Here is a 22,732-nt window from a genome sequence, read left to right as displayed (position 1 = left end):
GTTCTTCCGTCTTTTGTGAGCAGGTCGCCGGAGGAAGTTATATTATTTTGGCAGGCACTCCTCCTCCCAGTATCACCACTCAGCTACTGACCTGCGCTGTCTGCCACCGTCATCAACAATTGGTGAAAAAACGTCAAGTCACGTAACTTTTCAACACAAGAGCACGCTGGGAAACCGAGTCCTCAACAAATGTCGTATGTACGTACGCTAAAAGCCCCAGATCCTCACATTGACAACAAACACGTTTAGCTGGGTTATAAATGAGTCGGTAGATGACTTCGTTAGTATTCAGACCGTATAGGTGAGCCTTCTGGCTGCCTGTGGTGGAAAGTAGCTAACTACATATTCTCAAGAAGGCCATTGTACTTTTAATAATAATTTTGAGGTGTATACTTCAACCGAGTATTTGGATTTTCTGGTACTTTATGCTATACAGAGGGAAACATTGCACTTTTTTTTAAACACAAAAAAGACACAGGCTTTAATGCCATTTTTTATCTAGTAATGATTTTGGCCATCTAGTGTTCCACAAGATGGCCAAAATGGTAGCTTGAAATATTTACCTTTGGAATTTCCCTCTGTGAGGCCTCTGGTGAAGCCTCACCGGGCCCTGCTCTGCCTCTGTGTGTATGTTTAGTTAGGGCTAGCTGCTCAGATAATATATATTTTTGAAATGAGTGAAATATAAAGGGAAATTCCAGTATTTTATTTTTTTATTATTATTTTTTTTTTTTTACATGTTTTGGGGTCTAAATTACTAATTGTTACCAAAGGCCTCAGCTGGCAGCTGTGAACGGGCTCAGATTGTTATTCTAAGGGTCTGAAAACATTATGGAAAGGACGTGCATCCACACAAAGATAGACCTTTTTGTTAAAGAGTAAGTCTTGTTCAAGGAGAGGTCATGAAGAGGTGAAACAGTGTTTCTAGTGAAACAAAAATGTCTCTCTCTGTGAGGATACTTTCCATAATGTTTTACAAAAATTTGTAAAAAAAATAACAACAAAAAAACAAAAAGGTCCCAGGATTAAAAATACCAGAATTTCCCTTTAAGCTTTCTGGTAATTTCAGTAATTCTTTGTAATTCAAATACTGGGCAAAATGTAATACAACTGTTAATAATCAGAATCAGAATCAGAATCAGAAACTGTTTATTGCCAAGTAACCTACATTACAAGGAATTTGCCGTGGTCTGATGGTGCTACATTTTTTTAACATATAACATAATCTGACAGACATCAAGCGTGTAAAAATATAAAGGTAAAAGAATAAGATAAGATAAATAGCAAACAGTGCAGTGACCAAAATAAAGTGACCAGGTAAAGTGTCCAGTATTGTCCAGTAGGGGGTGCGTGCGTTAATGTAACGCAGGGGGGACAGGGCGGTGTACGTTAATATAACATATAACTTGTGATTGTGTGATTGTGTGGGGGGGGGGGGGAGTCAGTGCAAGACTGTGGCCGTGTTCATCAGGTTGACTGCAGAGGGGAAGAAACTGTTTTTGTGGTGGGAGGTTTTGGTCCTGATGGACTGCAGCCTCCTTCCAGAGGGGAGGGGGTCAAACAGATAGTGTCCGGGGTGGGAGGGGTCGGCAGCGATCTTCCCTGCTCTCCTCAGGGTCCTGGAGGAGTACAGGTCCTGAAGAGATGGGAGGTTGCAGCCGATCACCCTCTCTGCAGAGCGGATGATACGCTGCAGTCTGCCCCTGTCCTTGGTGGAGGCAGCAGCGTACCAGACGGTGATGGAGGAGGTGAGGATGGACTCTATGATGGCAGTGTAGAAGTGAACCAAAACTGTTGATTAAAAAAAACACATTTATCAAAATAATTCCAAGAAATGCCAAGAAATGCCACATCACCTGCAGGTTGTTCTTAGTCTCAATGAATCTATCAAGACTAGTACTATTGTCCATGTTTGTCCTGCCGACAAGAATATTGTTGTTGTATTGAATATTGAAAACCACTGCATTTATCTAACTTTCTGTTTGTTTGTGTCCCACAAGCGCAGCAGTGTGCCTCTCTCTCTCTGTCTCTCTCTCTTCTGTCTCTCTTGTTTCTCGTCTTGTCCTCTCTTTTCACACAGGCTTCTCTGTGCTGGACCATCAGCCGTCCTTGGACCTCTCTCCCCAGATGTTTTGGATCTGGACCTTCGTCCTGCAGCAGATTCAGCCTCTCCTCTTGTGTCTCTCTCTCTCCCTCTGTGTGTGTCTGTTTCTTTCTCCTCTCTGTGTGAAAGGTGTGTTTGAGCTTTCCTTCATATGTGTGTTTGTGTAGTCTGTCCTCTTCCAGGTCTCCATGGTGGAGAGGAGCTTGTGTGGCTCAGGTCCGATCTGTTTGGCGACACCTGAAGTTGCTCTTCATATATGTTGATCTATTTATAATTTTGTCATCATGATTGTCCATACTATAATATTATTGTGTCTATTGCAAGTCTGTTCATCCTGGGAGAGGGATTCCTGGGGTTTCTTCCATTTTTTCCCTGTTAAAGGTTTGGGGAGTTGTTCCTTATCTAAATCAAGGGTCTATGGATAGAGGGTGTTGTATGCTGTGAAGATTTACAGATTTTATTAACCACCAAATAAGCTAGTGAGCTGGGTTAATTAAGTTTTTTGTCTCTGCAAAATTATTGTCCTCTGTGTGCAGGACATTGATCAGATGAAGATACTCCTTGTTATCATTCAGAAATGTTACCACTCTCACGATGCATCCATTACATTTATCAATTTTATCATCTTTTGGTGGGTGGAATAAACTCTATATGACACCACCAACAAGCCAAAAACTCAAGTAAACTGCCCAACAAAGGTTGTTGAATCTTGGGATTTGCACAATGGTCAGTAGACAAATTTGTTGGTTTCAATATTAAGGGTTCAATTTGACAACAAAGTAAATATTCGCTTGTATATGGAGGTCTCGCACACACAGCAACTCCAATAAGTGAGGGACCATTCATTAAAGCAGGACGTGGAAATCGAGCCAGTACAATCCAAACCCAGATTTCACCCTCAATGTTACGTTCCATTGATCTTAACACTATCTTACAAGAACAGGATAATCAAATATACTGCCAAAAGCAATAACATTGAGCTCACTGACACCTATATGAATGCAAATAAATGAACAACTTAATTCAGCTCAACTATTATAATATTATTACTAGTAGCTGGCCCAATTTTGCATTCATCTGAAAAAAGAAAGTTATTTTTAAAATGTTGGTGAGTCATTTCTTTCAACTGCTTCATTTACCAGCTATTATTTTTTTAAAAAGTGCCATGTATTTAACTTCTTCTCTACCACATTGTAAGAGTAGGTATATGTTTCAAATAGTGAATCGTTCTGTATCGCTTTGGTTCATTTAGTGCCCATATTCGTCTCTTTTTCAAGGGACGAATGTAAAACATAATATTGTAATACATAATATGTATTGTTATTATCTACAGTGTGCCCTTAAAAATTTATTAACAGAATAGAGCACTGTCTGGGGCTGATTTCAGATTCAGACTTTTTTTATTGAGTGTTACAAGTGGTACTAAACTTGACCATGACCTCTTTAGGTACTATACATTCAGTTCACGTTGTCTGTAAGTGTTTTTAAGGCTTTTGGGTAAATTTTCTCATTTAGATGGAGCCCAAATTGATTCTACTGTCTGCTTACTGAATGTCTGACTCTTAGGTCTTGTTTATGTTTCACCAGTGGTCATTGACAATAACGTTTTATTACTTCAAGACTGAATATAATATACTGAAGATTACGTGTTTGTATATATTTTATAGGGTTGTGGTTGAGAGCAAATTATATTCTTGTTATGTGACTGTAAATCTGTAAAACTAATTTCCTTGGAAGCAGTTGCATGTGTGATGTGTGTGAGGTAGAGTCAAAGGGAGGATATGCACTACATCTGCTACTAATATTGATTAAATATTGTGTGTAAAAAATGTGTAAAGAAATAAGGAAAAATATTATTTAGAACATGTTCCTTTTTATTTACAAACTTCTGGGGAGGGGGGAAAGGATCTGAAAGTAATCCACGGTCATACACATTATCCATCGATACACTACACAACAGGCTTTGACAAGAGCCAATCATCAAAGACAGCAGCTTTAATCTTCTCCTCAGCTATAACGGAATTCAGACCGTCGGCTCAAATCAATTCGTATAAATAAATATGTAAATTCAAGTAGAAAGCTGTGAAAGAAAAAAGCAGTCAGTCAGCGCAGCAGCAAACACTGAGCTGACGACAAAAAAAGTTCAACACTGAGGAAACTTGCTTGTTTGCCGTCATGGGGATGACACAGATGCACAGATATCTCTGATGATATGGTAAGGAGCAACCAAAGAAAACAAAAAAAAAAGGGAAAGTGAAGCACTTGATGTCATTGTTTTCTGTCTTTTCAGCTGATGGCTTACATACACACAAATGGCTCATATTATCCAGATAACATACTTGGATTTGTATCCCACTTGTGAACAGGAAGGATATTCTGATGAAGGAATCTGAGCTCATACAGATAAGACGGTTTGAACACAGCTCAGTATCACAGTTAATGTCATTGTATCCCCCTTTTTGAGGGGTTTCCCATAATCATGAGCTGATTGAAGTCATCGTAAATGGGATATGATGTATACTCAATCATTCTTAAGGATGCTATCGTGGCTATCAATGTGCACAGTAATGCACTAATTGGTTGGTCCACTTGCAAGTTCTGCACAAGTTTGCATGCGCCGGGTCAGACTGGCAGATCGTCACTGAAGCGTTTTCCATCCGTAGTAACAACAAAAGTAATATTAAAATAAAAATCTTACAAACAAGATAAAGAAAAGCAACAAAAAAGGAAACCAAAAAAAAAAGTTGTACAAAAATAAAAATACAAATGAATAAATATGCACCATCATAAATAAATACATTTGGTAAATTCAAACATTGTAAAAGGAGGAGCACAAAAATGCAACATAAGTTAACTAAGAATTTCAGTATGAAGAACAAATACCAGGAAGAGAAAGAGCGTCTTTTATTTTACGATGTTAAAGAGTTTCATTTTCAATAGAAGCTCTTGCTGCAGCCATTTTGGAGGAGAAGATTTTCCACATTAAGGACAGTGCCGACCATCGTAGATCAGTTTGTGCGATCAGAGGGGATCAGTTGGAACAGCAGAATGATGATTTATGGTTCATCTAAAGGGAACTTTGTCACTCGCTGAAGCTTTCCCAGCTTTGAACCGGCCCACTGACGTATACAGATTGGTGTCTCTTCTACAGAACAGTGTTACCTGCAGGGTCACATGGGGGCGGACATGTCCTTCTCTGTTGCAGTGGTGGATTTAATTCTGCTCTACATTGCTGAACATTATTTGGTCTCTTAAGACAAAATCCTCTCAAATGGAGGTTTCTGATGTGCTCATGCAATTCTCTTTTTTTTTTTTTTTTTTTTTTTTTTGGCAAAGCTACACCATCTCTCCAAAAGAATCAGTTTGGTTTCAGGATGACCTCTTTTCAGATGAGAAAGAGAAATAAACTGAGCAGAAGTGGAATCTGTGCCGTCGTCAGTTACCAAACACAAGTTTCTATTTAGTTTTTTTTTTTGTTTTGTTTTAAACGATTCCTTTTTTACCCCTTAAGAACACGACACACAGATATGAACACAGTAACGACACAAGCGTAAACCACAACTCTGGGCTGAGAGCTCGATTCCTCTGGGGTTGTACGAATACATATATAGGCTTGAGTGAGTGTTTTGCATCGTTTTTCGCTAGGCTACAGTAAGACTGTGGGTGAGATTCAGAGAGCCGCAGTCTCTCGTCATCTCTCCTCTCTCACAGTTAACATTCAGAAAGATGGAGGAAAAAGGCATTTTCTGTTGGTTGTTTCCCCGCTACAAAAGGAGGACACCTCACAAGAACACAGTTTTTCTAATTTTCCACCTGGCGGTTTTTAGGCAATGATTTTCTTTGAAAAGTAAAAGATTACATAAATAAAATACACAAAAGAAAAGAAAAATCAGATCTTCCCACGTCTGATGCATAAATAGAAGGAGTCTTTTTCAAAAAGGCCTGGTTTAAAGGCATTTGATTAAGCATACATTCTTTCATTAGAGTTTTAAGGTTTTAGTAATTGTCTTTAACCTCATCGAACCTCAAACGCTCCTCCAATAATTCAGGTTAATCCCCCCTTTTTTTTTCCTTCAAGGACAAAAACATACAATACCCCTGTCCTGGCAGTGAATTATTGACTTAAATCAAAATGCTCTCAAAAAGTTCTGTTTGATCGTTTTACCTTTTCTTTCACTATTTTAAGAATAATTCAGTTGCAACATTCGACAAGTGACAAACGATACCATTTCAGTTACTGATATTCAACAAACGTTACTACCAGCTAACTTAATTATCAAACCTTTCTTTTCTTTTTTTTAAATGAGTAACACCACCCTACCATCACCTATTTAATTAGCTGAAAAAAAAAATCAAAAGAGTCTTGACATTTAGCAAAGCTGCAGAACTAGAATCTCTAAAGTCAACAGTACAACTAGTGGCCATTCGTGGTCACAGCAGGTCCACGCTCAGCAGTACTAAGTCCAGTGATCAGTATTTCAATGCCAGTATTGGACAAAAACTTGGAAGCCCAAAGTCCTCTGGTTTTCATTTTCTCTTTCTTCCTCAGGTTTCATCTTCTGATATTCAGCATAAGGATTTGTCGCTCTGTGTCCAGTCTGTCTTCCATCACAATTCAGACTGCTTCTCCAAGGCAGCAGAGACGAACAGAGGAAACACTTTAGAAGGGGCTCAGTTGTCATCACTTTTATTGTCTTTCATTTTTTGTTCATTTCCCTCACAGCCTCGGCCACAGGCTTTTTGAAGCCTGCGTCCCGGCAAACAGGATGTCATCCTATTTGGATGATTATTAAATTGAATCAAGCTTGGTCAAACAACCACATCACTCGCCGATTACTGTCCCCTCACCTCAATTACATCGTCGTCATCGTCTGAGCTGCTGGCGCTGCTGACATCCCCACCGTTCACCAGCACCGGGCCCCTGTGACCCTCAGACCGTGCTGAGGGGGAGAAGGAGGAAGGGGAAGATGAGGAGGAAGTGGAGGCAGCAGTGGGAGGGTAGTGGGAGAGGAAGCTGGCTCCGGCTGGACCGGGAGTGGCAGCTGAACCCGGCAGCCCGCCCGGGAGCATGGACCCTGTGTAGAGGCTAGCCAGAGACTGACTGTAAGAGAGGGGGAAGCCTGGTGGGAGCATCCCAGCCATGCCCGCCATGCTGGGGCTCAGCATGAACGGCAGCAGGGCTCCTGGAACCGAACCGGCAGCTTTGACTGATGCAGATGATGACGATGATAAGTCAGTAGCAGTGGTTATTGTGGAGGAGGAGGAGGAAGAGGAAGTGGGGGCGGCGCCGGCTCCGCCAAAACCACACAGATCTGGGTACATGTAACTGGGGTCCCCCAGCTGAGTGTGTGGGGGCTGGAAGTAAGGCGAGCCTGCCCCCATGAGGAGCGGGTGCCCCAGTGAACCACCCAACATGGCGGGATCGAGGCCCAGAGGAGGGAGGCCGTAGCCCCCGGTGAAGGGGAAGCCTTGTGAAGCCAGAGGAGCTGAGGAGTGTTTGCCTGCAGGGGGCTGCTTACTGGGCTGCTCATCCAGGGACGGGGTGGAGGCTTTGCGCTTGGAGCCTGTTCTCAGGTCTTGGGCGGCAGTGGCGTCCATGTTGGGCTGGATTACATTAGTCACAGAGGAATCATTGTGGCTCATATTTCCACCAGCAAAACTGCTCCCACTGCTGCCGTTGGTCTCAACCAGTTTGGTGGAAGGCAGGTTGTTCTTGTTGCTCTGTGGTTTAGCTCTGGAGCCTGCGGTGCCGCCAGCTCCTGTGCTACCTGTGTAGCGCTGCAGCTCCCTGATGATCTCTGGGCTGTCAGGTGACAGGGGGCGGGGCACAGGGTTGGAGGGTGCCAGCTGCTTCCTGTGAGGTGACAGGCAACCGTTACTGCCATTGGTTGACACTTCCTCTGGTGTGGCCTGGGAATCTGAGAGGAAGAAACAAGAGGTTAGATATTAGCTTTTGGAAATGAATTAAATCCTTTACATGGTTTGCATAAATAATGTCAAAATGTCATTGACATCTCTGCATATCTGCATATGCTTTTAAGTGGAGTTCAGTTCTGGTAATAAATCGTTTTACCTTTGGGTGGCGCTGTAGTACTCTCCTCTGCTGTCTTGGCCTTATTAGCTGCTCTGATGGCAAAGATTCGACCATCAGACGTCCTGATGTAGGTCCCTAAAACAGACAAAGGTGAAAGAAAAGATCAGAAACAGAAAGCTTATTATGACCTGCTTCATTAAGTCAAGTTAAATGCTTCTTAGAGAAGATGCTTTTACAGCATTGTGATTGCACAAAGGGCTACAACTGATGATTATTTTCAATCTGACGATTATTTTACCAATTGTTTTGTCTGACCAATAGTCCAAAACCCAAACATATTTATTATGCTTTGATTTAGTCTCATTTGTGACGGAAAAAAGGCAGCAAATTATCACTTTTGAGAGGCTGGAACAAGCAAATCTTTCAACAATCAATAGATTATTGTGGCTAACATGCAGAAGTCTTCAAGAGTATAATAAATACGTATTATACCTTTGGTGCCCCTGATGACGTGGATGCTCTCTCCAGCGGTGATCCTGGCCTGGACATCTGTTGAGCTGTTGGTGCCTGGAATCACAAAGTCTGAAAGAGACAAAGAGTAACGTTAACGTCTGACTTTCTGGGGCAAATTACAAATGATGAGAGGTTTCACTGTCTAAACTAGGGAAACTTCCATTCTGCAGAGTGATTGTGGAAACCTCAGTCCAAACTCTCGACTGAGCAGAGAGCTTTTGTACGTACTGACACAGACTGATAAGACTGAGCAAGAGACTTTGGGTTTGTGTTGAATGGGGGTTACTGCCTGTGTAATAAACACTGTGGGGAACAGAAATGTATGAATCAAAAATCAAACTGTAACAATAAAATAAAAAGTCAAATTGTGACACCCCTAAAAACAAAAAAGAAACAGGTAAGATAAAAAAGGTCCATTACATGTACAATGTGCCTACCAGTAGTGGTGACGATCCTCTGCACAAACACCCCAGCTTTTTGCAGGCAGTTGATGGGGAAAGCACCAAGGCTGGATCCTGATGAGTCCTCACTCGGAGCAGAGCCTACAGAGCCTGCAGAGCCTTCAGAGCCTGCAGAGCCTGCAGAGCCTGCAGACGCCTGTCGGGGCGTCATGGGAACTGGAGTTGACTGGACTGGCCGGACGCTGGCCACTGGCTTCTCTTCAGTACGAGGAGGTGGGCGCCTGAGCAGAAAGTTGACTTTTTTATTAGTTTTCCATTAGTTAATTAAACTTTTTTGTTGTCATTGCTACTGTGAGTCACTGACCAGTTTCTCTGACTGAAGGCGGGGATGTTGGTGAGGCTCTGGTCACTGGCAGGGTAGTAGTGAGCGTAGGAAGGGCGGGTGTACGGCACAGAAGCCCTCTTCTCCTCTTCGTAACCCTTCTTTGCCGCTTTCATCTCAGCCCTGCTCAGCTTCAGCTCCCTGCGGTCTATCAGCAGGGACTCGTGGGGGAAGGGATGCTGGAAAGGAGAAAAGGTGGATGAAAAAAAGTAGTGCGATAGCTCTCGTTCATGTTGTTCGTTCAACGTTTAAACACCTCTAGGGGGCATACAGGGACAGTGTTTTTCTACCTTAGTAATCAGGTGAGGATAGAAGTGCACCGCCTTCCTGAGGACGCTCTCCATGCTGTCCTGGGGCTGCAGGTGGACGTCGGAGGGGTCCGGCTCCTCCTCCACAAAGTGAAGAAGAGACTCCACTTCCCTCCTGGTGAAAGTCAGCACCGGGTTCAGGTCATCCACCACCCGGTCTAATGGAGGGAAGGAGAAAGGAAGACAAGATAGAGAGTTTGATTTCCAACAGCTCTCCAAAGCATAAGTGGCCTAAATGTGTCCGTCTCACCAGTAAAAAGCTTACAGCAAATATTTGAGACAGTGTACTCTGTCAGACAAGAGCCTCTTGGCAGAAGAACTCTAGTTTCAACACAAAGCTGATTATTTCGTTTCGGGGGGGTCTGTCTGCTGAAGAGCAGTAAGTCAGTCTGATTACTGACAGATGTTGTCAGTAATCAACAAATGTGTATAGAACATTTAGTAGGCATAACAACCTATAGAGTTTTCTCTTTATTTTTCTTTTCCTCCCTTCCTCAATTTCAGTTTCTGTGTTGGTTCTCTCAGGATGTCACATAAAAAATAGAACGAAAAGAAATGAGTGAACTAGGATAATACATAAATGCTTTTATTTGTCACCCATCTGTAAAAAATAAGACTACTTTACAAACTTCCCCAAACTGTTGTTAACTGCATGTTAGATTAGCTCCTCTCTGAAAGGAACATTCAGACATAACTCATCAAGGCATTTTCCGACTCACCTGACATGCCCTGTTTGGAGATCTGGCGATCGTAGATCTTCTTCTCCAGCGTGAAGTCGCACACCAGCCGGTAGATGTGACACGGCTTCCTCTGGCCATAGCGGTAGATGCGGCACACTGCCTGGGCGTCATGGCACGGGTTCCAGGAAGCATCTAACACCACCACGCGGTTCGCCCCAATCAGGTTTATGCCCAGACAACCTGCCCTGAGGCCCAGAGAGGTCAGCATTCCAGTTATTTTTGTTATCGTTATATTTGTCATCAGTATTTCACATATCCATTCTCTTCCATTAATATTACTGTTATTGTGTGTGTGTGTGTGTGTGTGTCACCTGGTTGACAGCAGGAAGACCCACGCTGAGGTGTTGGACGGATCGTTGAACTGGTTTATCAGTCTCTCTCTCTCTGAGACCGTTGTACTTCCGTCCAGTCCTTCAAGACATCACACAATCAACGGAGAATTAAAACAGTTTTCAGTGGCTTTCCCCCACATTTAAGAAGCTGGAACCCGCAAACGTTTCACATTTTTGCTTGACAAATGACTGAAACGATTTATCGAATATCAAAATAGTTGGCGACTTATTTTCTTTCACTCGAACAATCAGTTAATCGAGTCCTCATTGCAGCTCTGAAGATAACATTTGTGCAAAATAGGATAACCGTGGACATAGTTGAACTCAATTCATTTTTACTTGGTTGACAAAGTAACTTTTAACAACTTCGCCCAACTTCAAGAGACAATGGCTGTCGTGTAATGGAGACAGCTCATGTTTTACAAGTCAATTCTTTAAATATTCCTGAAATACACAAACACCAACTCTGTGACTTTCTTTCTGCGCCTGTGGAGAACCATGAACCAAAAAAGTCTGGTTGTTGTCAAGAAACACCAGCAGATGGCAGCACTTATTGTCAGTCAATGAGGGGAGGAGCACTACTGCACAACCAAACCACAAAAGTCAGAGATACCCTCAAGAAAAACTCAGTCAACAGTTTATTAACTCTCAACTGAGTTAATAAACCGTAGAGAATATTCAGACCATCTTCATTTCTTCCACTGAACTACACCTGTTTTCACTGTCACCTGCCACTGTGACACACGCTTCCTAGATGTTTTAGATATTCAGAATATTTATTGAACCAAATACACAACAGGGAAAAACATCTTTAAAATCATAAATGATGATTGCTTACTGTAGTAGTTGAGGTTGCGGACCCAGTTCTGGTTGGGTTTGTCTCTGCCGGACATGTTAGGCGACGGAGGCACTGGTCTCTTAGCCAGAAAATCCTCAATCACTGTCAGTGTGGACAAACTCTGACTGCAGGAGGCAGACAAAGGGCAAAATCAGAGACTGATGGAAAACCTTCAGTAATGTAAATGTAATGGAAAGTGGAATTTGAGGTGTGAAAATAACTGAAAAACAATATAATTGATAAAAATCTAAAATTCCGTATCATCCAGTTCAGGTGCTTGTGTCGTCTGATCTTGTACCTGAAGACGAGGAGTTTGTCACCCTTCCTGACGCTCTCCTCTATCAGGTGGAACAGCAGCACCATTTTGGCTGAGTTCTCCAGGAGGCCAGGTTTGTAGTCACGCATGATGTCCTTTGCCTGGCCATGTGAAGAGAGAGACTGTTAGAATTTACTGTCCTATTAACTGTCAGTTTGCAAACCTTATAAGTAAGGATAAGCAATGACCAAAGCTGTGAACTTTATTTAAATGCTTCATAGTCGTCAGTGCAACATGTAAAAAAAAAACTCAAGTCCCCATTAGTTTCCAATCTAATTACACATTGCTGCCAGACAAATACAATTCAAGCCAATGAGTGTAACGAGGCTTAGGAGCAAAATTAGGGCTCCACACGGACCCTAAATGTCATGGAAAATGTTTAAATGGTTAGAGATCATGTACTGTGATGTACCGTAAGTTGATGAGTTCAGCTTTCTTTGAACTGGATCATTGTGGATGGATGGATAGTTCATAATTATATGATAATTAAACTGTGTGTGAGATTTTGCGTGAAAAGATTGGTGGTGTTCTTAAATGTTAAATTAGTTCCGAGGCTTTTATGTCACAGCTCTTTTGTATGCATCTATGTTTTTTTCTATGTAAAGCACTTTGTAACCTTGTTAAGAAAAGTACTCTATAAATCAAGTTTATTATTAATGTTATAATCCAAGTCTTTCAACGTACCCATTCGTAAGTGATGACCTGGTTGGCTTTCTCCTGCAGCTGGTTGAGACTCAGTCCACCAATGGGGTTAGGACTTTCCAGGGACTTTTGATTAGGTGCGGTGGGACATCGGGTGGGACCTGTGGAAGTGATGTCATCAAGGTCTAAGTCCTGGTCACTCGCCAGGCTTTCCTTCTGTATAGCCTCGTACAGCACGTCTGGATGGTTCCAAATCTGAAGAGTGACAGCGGAGTGAAAACACTTTCTCAAGGTGACAATCACTGGTGATGTAATATACAGGAATTTATCTTGACGTAGAAACATGTTGACTTAAATAAAGACTTATTACAAGGACAGCAGGGCCTCATACGGACCAAGAAGACATGTGTAGAAGTCATTTTGATGTTTATCCTCCAAATGAATATAATTGTGGACATTTTTAAATTAAAGGCTTCGGTAACTGCATCTTTGGCACTAATTCTAAGAAAATAATCTCTAAACCTACCCTGGAAACCAGACAAATCTGCAAGCTCATGTTTTATTTGCTCTGGTAGATACGTCTGGCCCCCCTACTGTTCAGACAGATTTCCATCCGACATGGACCTGGCCCAGTTGTGGCCAATCACAACCATTTATCTAATATGGGGCGGGTTTGATAAGATGACTGACAGAGAAGCACCGTTGAGACATTTTCGTAAACAACCAAGATGGTTGCCACTGATGTGGAACGTCCTGAATCCGCTGTCGCTTCTAAATCATGTCATGCCAAACGTCTGTGTATTATGTTGAACTAGAATGAACATCCATATGAATTGGATGTTTGAACTAGCTACCTAGCCTAGCAGCGTACGTCACACGTTTCGTTGCTCTGATTGGTTGTAGCATCCAGACGAAAATGAACGGAGAGGTTCCAGACTGATTTGCGAATTGGTCTGGCAATGCAAGGCTACTCCAAAACCTAGTACAGATCCAAATTTGAAAGAAATCTACCGGAGATGTTAAATAGGGGTCCTTTCGTATCCAGATAATGTTCCACACACACACGCCCTCCTCCTCCTCACCTTGCAGCAGACGCAGAAAGCCTTCAGCGGGTTGAGGCTGAGCCAGCCGGTGTTTCCTGCCTCTCTGAAGCGGTTCATGAACTCTGTGTAGAGTGCCCTCTGGAGGGGAGACAGACGCACCAGGATCACATGCTCCTCTTTAGAGGGCAGCTGGTCCTTCAGGACGTCATGACCTCGTCTGGAATAAAGACAAGTTACAGTCAACAAGTGTTATTCAAAACTACAGGTGGGAAAAATGTCAGGTTTGACCAGAGGAACTTTGGTATTCTCTATTAAATGGCCCAGTTTTGTTTTCTGGACAGTAGCTGTGGTTTATAAAAGCAGCTGCCTCACCTCTGTACGAAGCCCTCCAGCAGGCTATGCAGGACGTGGCTCCTGTATCTCATCAGCTGGACATCCTGAGGCATGCTGTCCACACACTGCCCGTTCAGAATGGGACGCTCAAACATGTTACTGAACTCCTGCCGCGAGCCTGAAATACATCAAAAACTGTAGTTAGAAGATTGAAAGGAAAACTGCAAAACAACAACAAAGAGAATGATTGGGTAAAAACATTCCCTGAAACAGAATGCAGATCTTGTCCCATACCTAGGAAGTCTGGTCGGACAAAGTCGACCATGCACCAGTACTCTATCAGGTTGTTCTGGAGAGGATAGCCGGTCAGGACCACACGGCGTCGGGTTCGGATGTTCTTCAGAGCCTGCGATGTGCTGGCGTGGCAGTTCTTGATGCGATGGCCTTCGTCACAGATCACCACGTCTGGACCGGGCCGGGCCAACGCTCTCTCGATACCTGGAGGAGGAGGCCAGGAAACATATATTCAATGATGTTCTACACTGCTTTAAAAAGTAGCATATATTACATTTTTTCCCTCCCTCCTTTGTTCATCCTTCCCTTTCCCTCCCCTCCATCTTTCTTCCTCCCCCTCCCCTTCATCTCTCCCACCTTTGAGCAGTTCCTGCTGCCTGTCTTCTTCATCCAGGTCAATAACGACAGGTCCCGTTGTTTTCTTGCTCTTCTTCTTCCTCCCAGCCACAAAGCTCTTCTTCAGCGACAGGAGGCGGTACATCTCGTAGCCCATCAGCAGCACCCCTCCGTCCCGTGCCCAGTCCTCCACCACCTTGGCCCTGGTCGTTGTGTTCCTGGGTAACAAAAGAAAAGGTAAACTGCCACAATTACCACAATTTATTTCCTGTCACAGAGAGGAGTTTACTTTTTTTTAATATTTACTTTTTGTTTTACTTTACTTTGAATCTCTGAAACTCTGAGACTGCTCCATTTGCACAGAAAGAACAACACCTCTATGTGGTGGGAAACAATCCCAATCAAGCAAACAATACAGAACGCTGTTAAAGGCCTTGCAAAGTAAAAGTAATTAAAAGTTTACAAAAATAAACATTTATTACAATGTAATAAACCATCCCAGAGGCACACAGTGTAAAATGCAATGTTGAAGCTGTTTTCTCTCTCAGTGACGGGATAAAATGTGATTTGTGGCACCTTTTAGTGGAACTACATGAATGAAATATTTGAATTAAACCAAAGCGGATGAGAACGACGGAAGAATAGAGCTCAGCAGATAATCTTGTATGAAAGAGCGAAAACAAGACTGAACAGCATTGTAATCCATAAATATTATTGCAATAAATTACTGATTAGTTACAAAATTAATAACAATCATTAGCGTTATCAACAGCTGCTTGAAATGTCTGTTAATCATGTTAATTTCTCAGAGTTACGCTGGTAAAATACTTTTTAAAATAAACAGAACACTTTCACACTTATCATGCAGCATGCCTTTCTTCTTCCCCAATCTCTCACACACACTCTGCATGAATGTGACTGCTTCCAGCCTCCTGAGATGGCTTTTAAATGTACCGATCACCCTGCTGCATGAGTCTGAAGAAGATAGACCGTGCCTATGACTCACTTGTGTTCGTCATTGAGGATGTGAACTTTAAAGGTGCGAGGCGTCACCAGTCCCGGGTCGGTGTCTGGAGGTAACGCCTCCAGGGGCGGGACCCACATGTTGAACTCTGACAGCCAGTTCTGCAGCGTGTTCACCTGGGATGAAACAAATAAATAAATGATTGATGAGTCCATTTTCAGCCCTCATCGTCTTCCAGTCTCCACACTGACTCTGTTCATGACTGATCTCGTGCTGAAATGATCAACTGACCAGTTGCTTGACAGAATATTTTATAGTTACAACATGGATCCCATATTTTGGACATTTTAGAAGTAAAAACACCAAGAATTTGCTTGTTACAGCTTCACAAATGCTATGAAATCTGTTGAAATCTTTTCTCTGTTTCAAATCATTACATTTTACATTTAAATATCTTGGGGCTTTTTTAGCAACAGATCAAAGTAAATTACTGTTTTTGAGCTGCAGAATCTTGTGATGGGCATGAATCAATGATGAATATAGTTGTGAACTGTAGCCCACACTAACACTTCTTCACTGATTGATTCAGCAAAATATTTATTCACACATTTATTACATTCAATTTAAGGCTTGCAGGAAAGATGGCAAGCATATTGTGCCCAAACATATTTCGATTTAATCCATTATATTGCTATTCACTTAATTAATTTTGCAGAGAAACTGTTTTTCTGGGTCCCACGCTGAGCATATGGCGTTTCTAACTTTGAGCTCTCATCAATTCAATCCTTCACATTTCCTTGTATCCAACATGAAATGCTTACAGGTACGATGGCGAGCACGGTGTGAGCCTGGGTGTGTCTGAACAGGACGTCAATGAAGGAGATGACCTGCAGAGTTTTGCCCAGGCCCATGCTGTGAGCGAGGATACAGCCGAATCCGCTGCTGCTGCTGAACCGCTCCACCGACTCCACCAGGTTGTCGTACAGGAAACGGATTCCGCCGATCTGAGGAGGAAAAGCAAGGAAAGAGATGAAAAATAAAGTAATGGGACACAGAGGGAAGAGAGGGAAAAGGAGGGGGAGGAGGAAGATGGCGCAGGATGACCAGACAGAAAGGACCTAACGTTTGCTTTGAGTGCAGCCGTAGTAATAAAATACCTGGTGAGGTTTGACTGCTCGTGCCAGGTGAGGTGACAGGAAAATGTCCTCCTCCGCAGCTGGATGGTTCAAGTTGACCAGCACCCTGCCCCGGGGGTCCGGTCGGTTAGGGGCATCGATGGCATGCGTGCTGCTCTCCTCTTCGTCGTTGGTGGACTCGCTGCTGACGTGGACGATGGTTTCGTCCTCGCTTGAGCTCAGATCAATCACATCTGCATTAGATTAAAAAGTTTCCAAACATTATATTGCACGTCTTGTTAACTGTTTTTCAGTTCAGAAAACACATTTTGGTCTCTGACAACCGTATCCAAAGGGTATTTTAACTCTTGGATCTAAGGCTCACACACACTGAATGCTATGATAGTCTACTGAAGTTGATTGATTGTCTTGTCTCCCCTCTGCACAACATATTACAGCCAGATCAGCTCAATCTGAAGACACTTCAACCTTCACTGTAACAAGGCTAAACATTACAAGGCCCCTTCCAGATATTTAACGGATGATTCAGCTGTGATTTCACATAAGCATTTCAGAAAATGCTACCACATGAACTCAAAAGAAAGATTGGAGAAATATTCAAAACAAATCCAAAAATATCCTTAGAAGTCTCACAGACAATTCAGGAGGGGCGTTTTTATTTCACAGGAGAACTAAAAAAAAAACTGAAGAAAAACACTTGAACAAGGAACTTAGTGAACAAAAGATTGGACTACAGCTTTTCCCATGATATTGCTATTGGCCTTGATACATTCATCTCAAGTGATGTGGTGAACGGAGGCTCACGAGCACAACTTGTGTGATATTACATCAAACACAGACGTCACTATGTGTTTGTGTGTGTGTGTGTGAAGTGGAAAGGCCAAAATCCATATCTGATAAAAAGGACTTCAACGTCAATGGTATCAAGTGGTGAAAGTTACACTAGCTGGCAGTCTGCAAGGGTACGGCAGGAAGAGGAGAGAGGTGTGTGTGTGTGTGTGTGTGTGCGTGTGTGTGGGGTGTGTATCAGTCTGTTAGTGTGTGTGTGTGTGTGAGAGGTGAGAGAGAGAGAGAGAGAGAGAGAGAGAGAGAGTTTATATAACTGCAGTGAATGGCTGGTTATACAAGTAGGATTAGAGTGGAGGGGGAGACTGGTTATGCAACCCCAACTAGAAATGTCACTGTGCCACTGTGTGTGTGTGTGTGTGTGTGTGTGTGTGTGTGTGTGTGTGTGTGTCTGTGTGTGTGTCTGTGTATGTGTATGTGTGTGTGTGTGTGTGTGTGTCTGTGTGTGTGTGTGTGTGTGTGTGTGTGTGTGTGTGTGTGTGTGTGTGTGTGTGTGTGTGTTCTGGCTCATAACCAGGATTAGCCAGCTTTATTGCTCCACAGACCTGCTCTGATCTGCCCCACAGACGCTCTGTGCCTTTCATCTCTCTTCCTCTCTCCTCCCTCCATTAGTTTTTTTTCTCTCCTTCGCTTTTGTCTTTCTCAGCCCCCAAATCTACACATCATCTCTCTCGGTTTCTCTCCCTCTCTCTCATTTGAGTGTGTGTGTGTGTGTTTGGGTTGCAGGTGTGTGTGCCTGTAGTGGGCCTCCGGCTCCTCTTTCAGCGAAGTAACGTATGTGTGTGTTTATCCCTCACTGAGTGTGTGTGTGTTTATCCTTGACTGTTTGAGTGACTCTGTGAATGTGTGCGTCTGTGCACTCGGTAAGGGAACGGTACATGATGTACCCTGTGGAGGTTTTAAATATTCTGCTGCACAAAGCAGCTAATCTACGAACCCTCCCTCCTTAAAACTACATGTGTGCAGGGAGACTTTCAGTAATTGGGTTTAAATGTTTCCAAAAAAGGCTGCGGAGTCCGCTCACTCTTGAGAGAATTTGAAGATGTGTTGAACGTTTTATAAGTGAAGGGAAGTTTTTGTTTGAAATTACGTGCAACTTCCTTTATGACAATGAGAAGGCTGAAATTAGTGTAGAAATCACAAAAGGGACCCAGCAGGACTGTGATAGATCTAGCAGTCAGCGTTTTATTACACACACTAAACTGTCTCTGTTGAACATTATCACTAACATTAATTCCTACAAATCATTCTTGTGTCTGCGGTTCTGAGAAGATTTCATGATGAATACCGGCCCAGATATCTGCTATGTTGCAGCTTTTGAGTAAAAACATCATTCAAATTTAGGTTGTTTTTCAATCCTCAGCTTTGTTTTTCCTGGAAATTCAAGCAGATGTTGCCTTTTAATGTGCCGACTTTCCAGACCCCTGGGCTCAGAGAGCAAATTTGAAACCGAGTGTGTAATTTAATAAACGCAAGGTTGTCATGAGACTATTATGGCTGCTTTTTTTGCTTTTTTGCTTAATCTGTGACAGACTGATGCTTCAGGTTTCCACCAGACACCTGCAAACTACTACTGTACCTCCAATTGCACCAGTGGATTGGCTTGAAGGCCTATGGTTGAACTGGGCAGCTGAAAGGTCTGAATGTAAAGAGCTATAATGAAGAACAATTACTGTAGACTATTGTGATATATACCGTCACTGGATATAAAATAATTTGCCCAGCCCCACTGTATGTGTGTGTGAGCACCTGTTTTGTGCTCTGTGGTAACGGAGGCGGGTATTTCAGTCTTGCTGTCGTCCTCGCTGACACCAGTGCTGCTGGAGTCCAGGCAGATCACTTCCTGTCTGGCCAACTTCGCCTCTTGCTGCGATGCCGACGATGACGACAAATGCTTTGTCACATCACCTAGAGAGAGAGAGAGAGAGAGAGAGAGAGAGAGAGAGAGAGAGAGAGAGAGAGAGAGAGAGAGAGAGAGACGGGAGTGATGCAGCAGATCAAGAGAGTAAAAAAAAAAGACAGAAGAGGACAGAAGATTTGGAAGAAATGAGGGACAGGATAAAGGGAAGGAAGACAAAAAGGGAGGGAGGGAGCATGGGGTGAAACAATAGCCAGAGTTAGCTCTTGTGTTATGATGTAACTATTCCACAATGAAACACATATCAAACCTAGTTGAAACCTACAGGTTGATGATTAAGAGTTTGGATAAAACACACTGTTCAGATGCAAGCAAGCTGTTTTAAGGTTGATGTGCAGGTTAGAGAATTAGTGTTTGATGGACCAGTGGGTGCTGTTAGTATATGGAGGCACTTTGTTTGTGTTACGTGCTCTCACCAGTTATGTACTCAGGCAGCAGTGGTACGGGGAAATCCTCCTTTCTATGCTGCTCCAGGCGTCGCCTCCTCTCCAACTCCTCCTGCTGGGCGGCTTTGGTCACTGCCTCCAACTGATGCTCCCTCAGTAACTTCCTGCACAGACAGAGAAGAATCACATTGGTATAAATATAGTATTGTGACAACAGTCAATGTATTTGTTAAATGCTGGGAGACATGGTTGTCATTGAATACACATTCATATGGTGATGAATCAATTATGACTTGACAGCTGCATTAATCACTATTTATTAAATATTAACACAGAATGAAATGACTCTCTGCATTGTGAAAGGTGGCAGGGCCAGATGGGTGCAGGTACCCCGTCACACTGTCTACAATAAACACACTACTAGATCTTCAGAGTCTGGGAAATGGAGATTTATTCAAGAATACAACGGAAACACAAATCCAAATGAATGCTAATGTTGCCAAGTGTCAGATGTGTTAACACGTTAGCCGTAAAGATTAGGTGAGGGTGTGTGTCCCTTAGCTTGTTTTTCAGTTCTTCTGCCCCCTATATGGAGTAAGATGGGTCTCAATATTAATTAATGTGGACAGAAGGACTCACAAATGTATTAAGTGATTCATGACTCTCTCCCTATTTTTCAATGCACAGAAAAATATTTATCATTGTACCCCAGTAAAATTGAGCACACGCCTCTTAACCTTTATCTGTCGAAACGAAATGAAAATTAAATCTATCATGAAACGAAACATTATATTATTGATGGCCATTATTAAAGGCTGAATCTATGCAGAAAGAGAGGGCTGGCAGCAGCAGCGCCGTCTGTGTGGACACGGGTAGAGGTAACAGCTCCCGACTCTCACACACATTTTCTTTAGGAAATGCACAATCTAGTTATTTTTTTCTTTTTTATTATTATTATGAGTTACATTCAGTCACTGACTCCAACTGAAACTCCCTCAGTAAGTTTCAACAGAAACAGAAAATTGCCAATATTTTGACAGCTGCATGATTTCATTATTTGAAAGCTGAATGATATTAGACAAATGTTCCTTTATTGAAATTCTGGGGAAATTATACATTAGTTGTACACAGTCTGATTAGAAGAAAGGTAAGTAATCAGTGCTTGCAATGTAATGACATTGACATTACATGTAATGACATTACATTGATGTAATTGGCCTTCAGTTCTTCCAAATGAGAAGAGAGGAAGAAGGTAAAAACAGGTTCAGTAGGGAGAAGATAAATCTTATTATCCAGCCAACAATGAACGTTATTAGAAATACAATAAGTGTTGAATAAGCTGCGTGAATGTTAGTTTACTCTACATCTCAGTTCAAATTTCTGTAGCAGAAATATGATCTGCTACAATATGCTAAATAAAATGACTATCTATCCGGAAACAAATGCCTTGTAGTTCATGAGCAAAGCTCCTCAGATGATTCTTTACTTCAATATTAACCTGTGCTTTAATGTCATGGCAACAATCCTTCTCTAAGTATAGGAATCAGTTTCAAACTCATCTAAAGCTTTAATAAGAAATTACGGTGGGTTAATTATTGCAGTTTCTGTTACAGTTTCTTAAGGATCCCTACGGAATAAACAAGCAGGCCTCCATTTGAACTCTTCGACTGAGACAGTCTTTCAAGTTGAAGTCAGGATTCAGTACCTGATGTTGCGTCTCATGTGTGCCGGTTTGGAGCTCCTCTTCTTGGTTCCTGTCAGGGCGGAGGGAGGGGAGGGGCTTTGGCTGGCTGGCCTGGAGTGGGCTCTGGACTTGGGCTGGGAGGGAGGAGGATGGGCCGCTGTCTCCCCCGAAGGTGAGGTAGATGGGTGAGGGGTGCACTGCCACGCAGCGGGGTCGCCTCCCTGAGCCTCATTCTCTGAGCTGAAGGGGGCGCCGTGGGACTGGTCTGTGTGAGGAAGACAGGAAGAGAATAAGTAATGGTTATTTTAATTGGAATAAAATGGAAATATTGTGAATGAGGCCACGACAAACACAGGACATGATGCATGTTATGAATTTAGACTCTTTATCGCCCACGATTCACAAATCAATTTACCGACTCCAAAAGTCGCACACACCTATTAATTATAACTGTCAGTAAACAGGAAGGCATACATCATATAAAAGAATTAGGTGATGTGAACAATCCCAAGTCAAATATGCAGATCCTCTCGGTTTTATTGTATCAGCACTGTATAGAGAGAAAAAAATCTGTATAAAAATTGCAGTAATATGCCAGTGCCTAATGGTGATTTATATGCAATTCCTGATGACAATACTGAGTGCTGAACTGCGACAATAAACACTGCAGGAACACCATACAGTTCAGAGAAGAAATGACGTCTCATCTTCATTCCTGTGTTCTGACCGACACCATCCTGTTTACCTCAGACATAAAAGGAATTGTTAAAATATAGCTGTATAAAATGGTTAATGTCATCCTACTCACAAGTCTTTGCAGCCTTTCTTATATTTATTAGGACTTGTTATTTCGAGCTGCTGACATCCAATTGTGCCCGTTTACTGTGTTTGAAATGGAAACTTCCATCAAACTGGTTTGACTCACTCGGGCTGCTGTTGTCAGCCAGAGCCTGCGAGGATTTTCAAATGTATTTAAATTAACATCAAACTATATTTGCAAAACAGCATGAAGAAGATCCCTCTCATCCTGAGCCAAAGCATACAACAACACAAAATCATGACATGGCACCTTTAACTCTGTTCTGTCTATCTCTCTTCAGTCTTTCTCTTGTCTTCATTTCTAGTTCTCGCTCTGTATTTCACTTTCACCTTTCTTCTTCTTCTTCTCTTCAACCCCTCCTC

General features: G+C 42.5%; 1 protein-coding gene across 1 annotated transcript in view; it reads right to left on the bottom strand.

Annotated features, from left to right (window-relative positions):
* Positions 1–3,957: 3,957 nt before the first annotated feature.
* Positions 3,958–22,732, bottom strand: part of LOC139288479 (helicase ARIP4-like) — a 28,650-nt gene continuing 9,875 nt past the window's right edge. Inside the window, exons 3-24 of the mRNA XM_070909781.1 lie at positions 21,572–21,815; positions 19,897–20,030; positions 19,312–19,470; positions 16,738–16,949; positions 16,402–16,584; positions 15,623–15,756; positions 14,638–14,834; positions 14,281–14,484; positions 14,026–14,164; positions 13,693–13,870; positions 12,653–12,865; positions 11,951–12,069; positions 11,653–11,777; positions 10,794–10,893; positions 10,462–10,667; positions 9,725–9,900; positions 9,417–9,613; positions 9,239–9,333; positions 9,089–9,193; positions 8,631–8,720; positions 8,178–8,273; positions 3,958–8,022 (exon numbers count right to left, since the gene is read on the bottom strand). Coding sequence (XP_070765882.1) covers positions 6,938–8,022; positions 8,178–8,273; positions 8,631–8,720; positions 9,089–9,193; positions 9,239–9,333; positions 9,417–9,613; positions 9,725–9,900; positions 10,462–10,667; positions 10,794–10,893; positions 11,653–11,777; positions 11,951–12,069; positions 12,653–12,865; positions 13,693–13,870; positions 14,026–14,164; positions 14,281–14,484; positions 14,638–14,834; positions 15,623–15,756; positions 16,402–16,584; positions 16,738–16,949; positions 19,312–19,470; positions 19,897–20,030; positions 21,572–21,815 — 4,391 coding nt within the window. The 3' untranslated portion in view covers positions 3,958–6,937. The remainder of the gene's footprint in view (positions 8,023–8,177; positions 8,274–8,630; positions 8,721–9,088; positions 9,194–9,238; positions 9,334–9,416; positions 9,614–9,724; positions 9,901–10,461; positions 10,668–10,793; positions 10,894–11,652; positions 11,778–11,950; positions 12,070–12,652; positions 12,866–13,692; positions 13,871–14,025; positions 14,165–14,280; positions 14,485–14,637; positions 14,835–15,622; positions 15,757–16,401; positions 16,585–16,737; positions 16,950–19,311; positions 19,471–19,896; positions 20,031–21,571; positions 21,816–22,732) is intronic.

Source organism: Enoplosus armatus, chromosome 8 (genome assembly GCF_043641665.1).
Source record: "Enoplosus armatus isolate fEnoArm2 chromosome 8, fEnoArm2.hap1, whole genome shotgun sequence".
Lineage (NCBI taxonomy): Eukaryota > Metazoa > Chordata > Actinopteri > Centrarchiformes > Enoplosidae > Enoplosus > Enoplosus armatus.
This window is presented reverse-complemented; position numbering and strand designations above follow the sequence as displayed.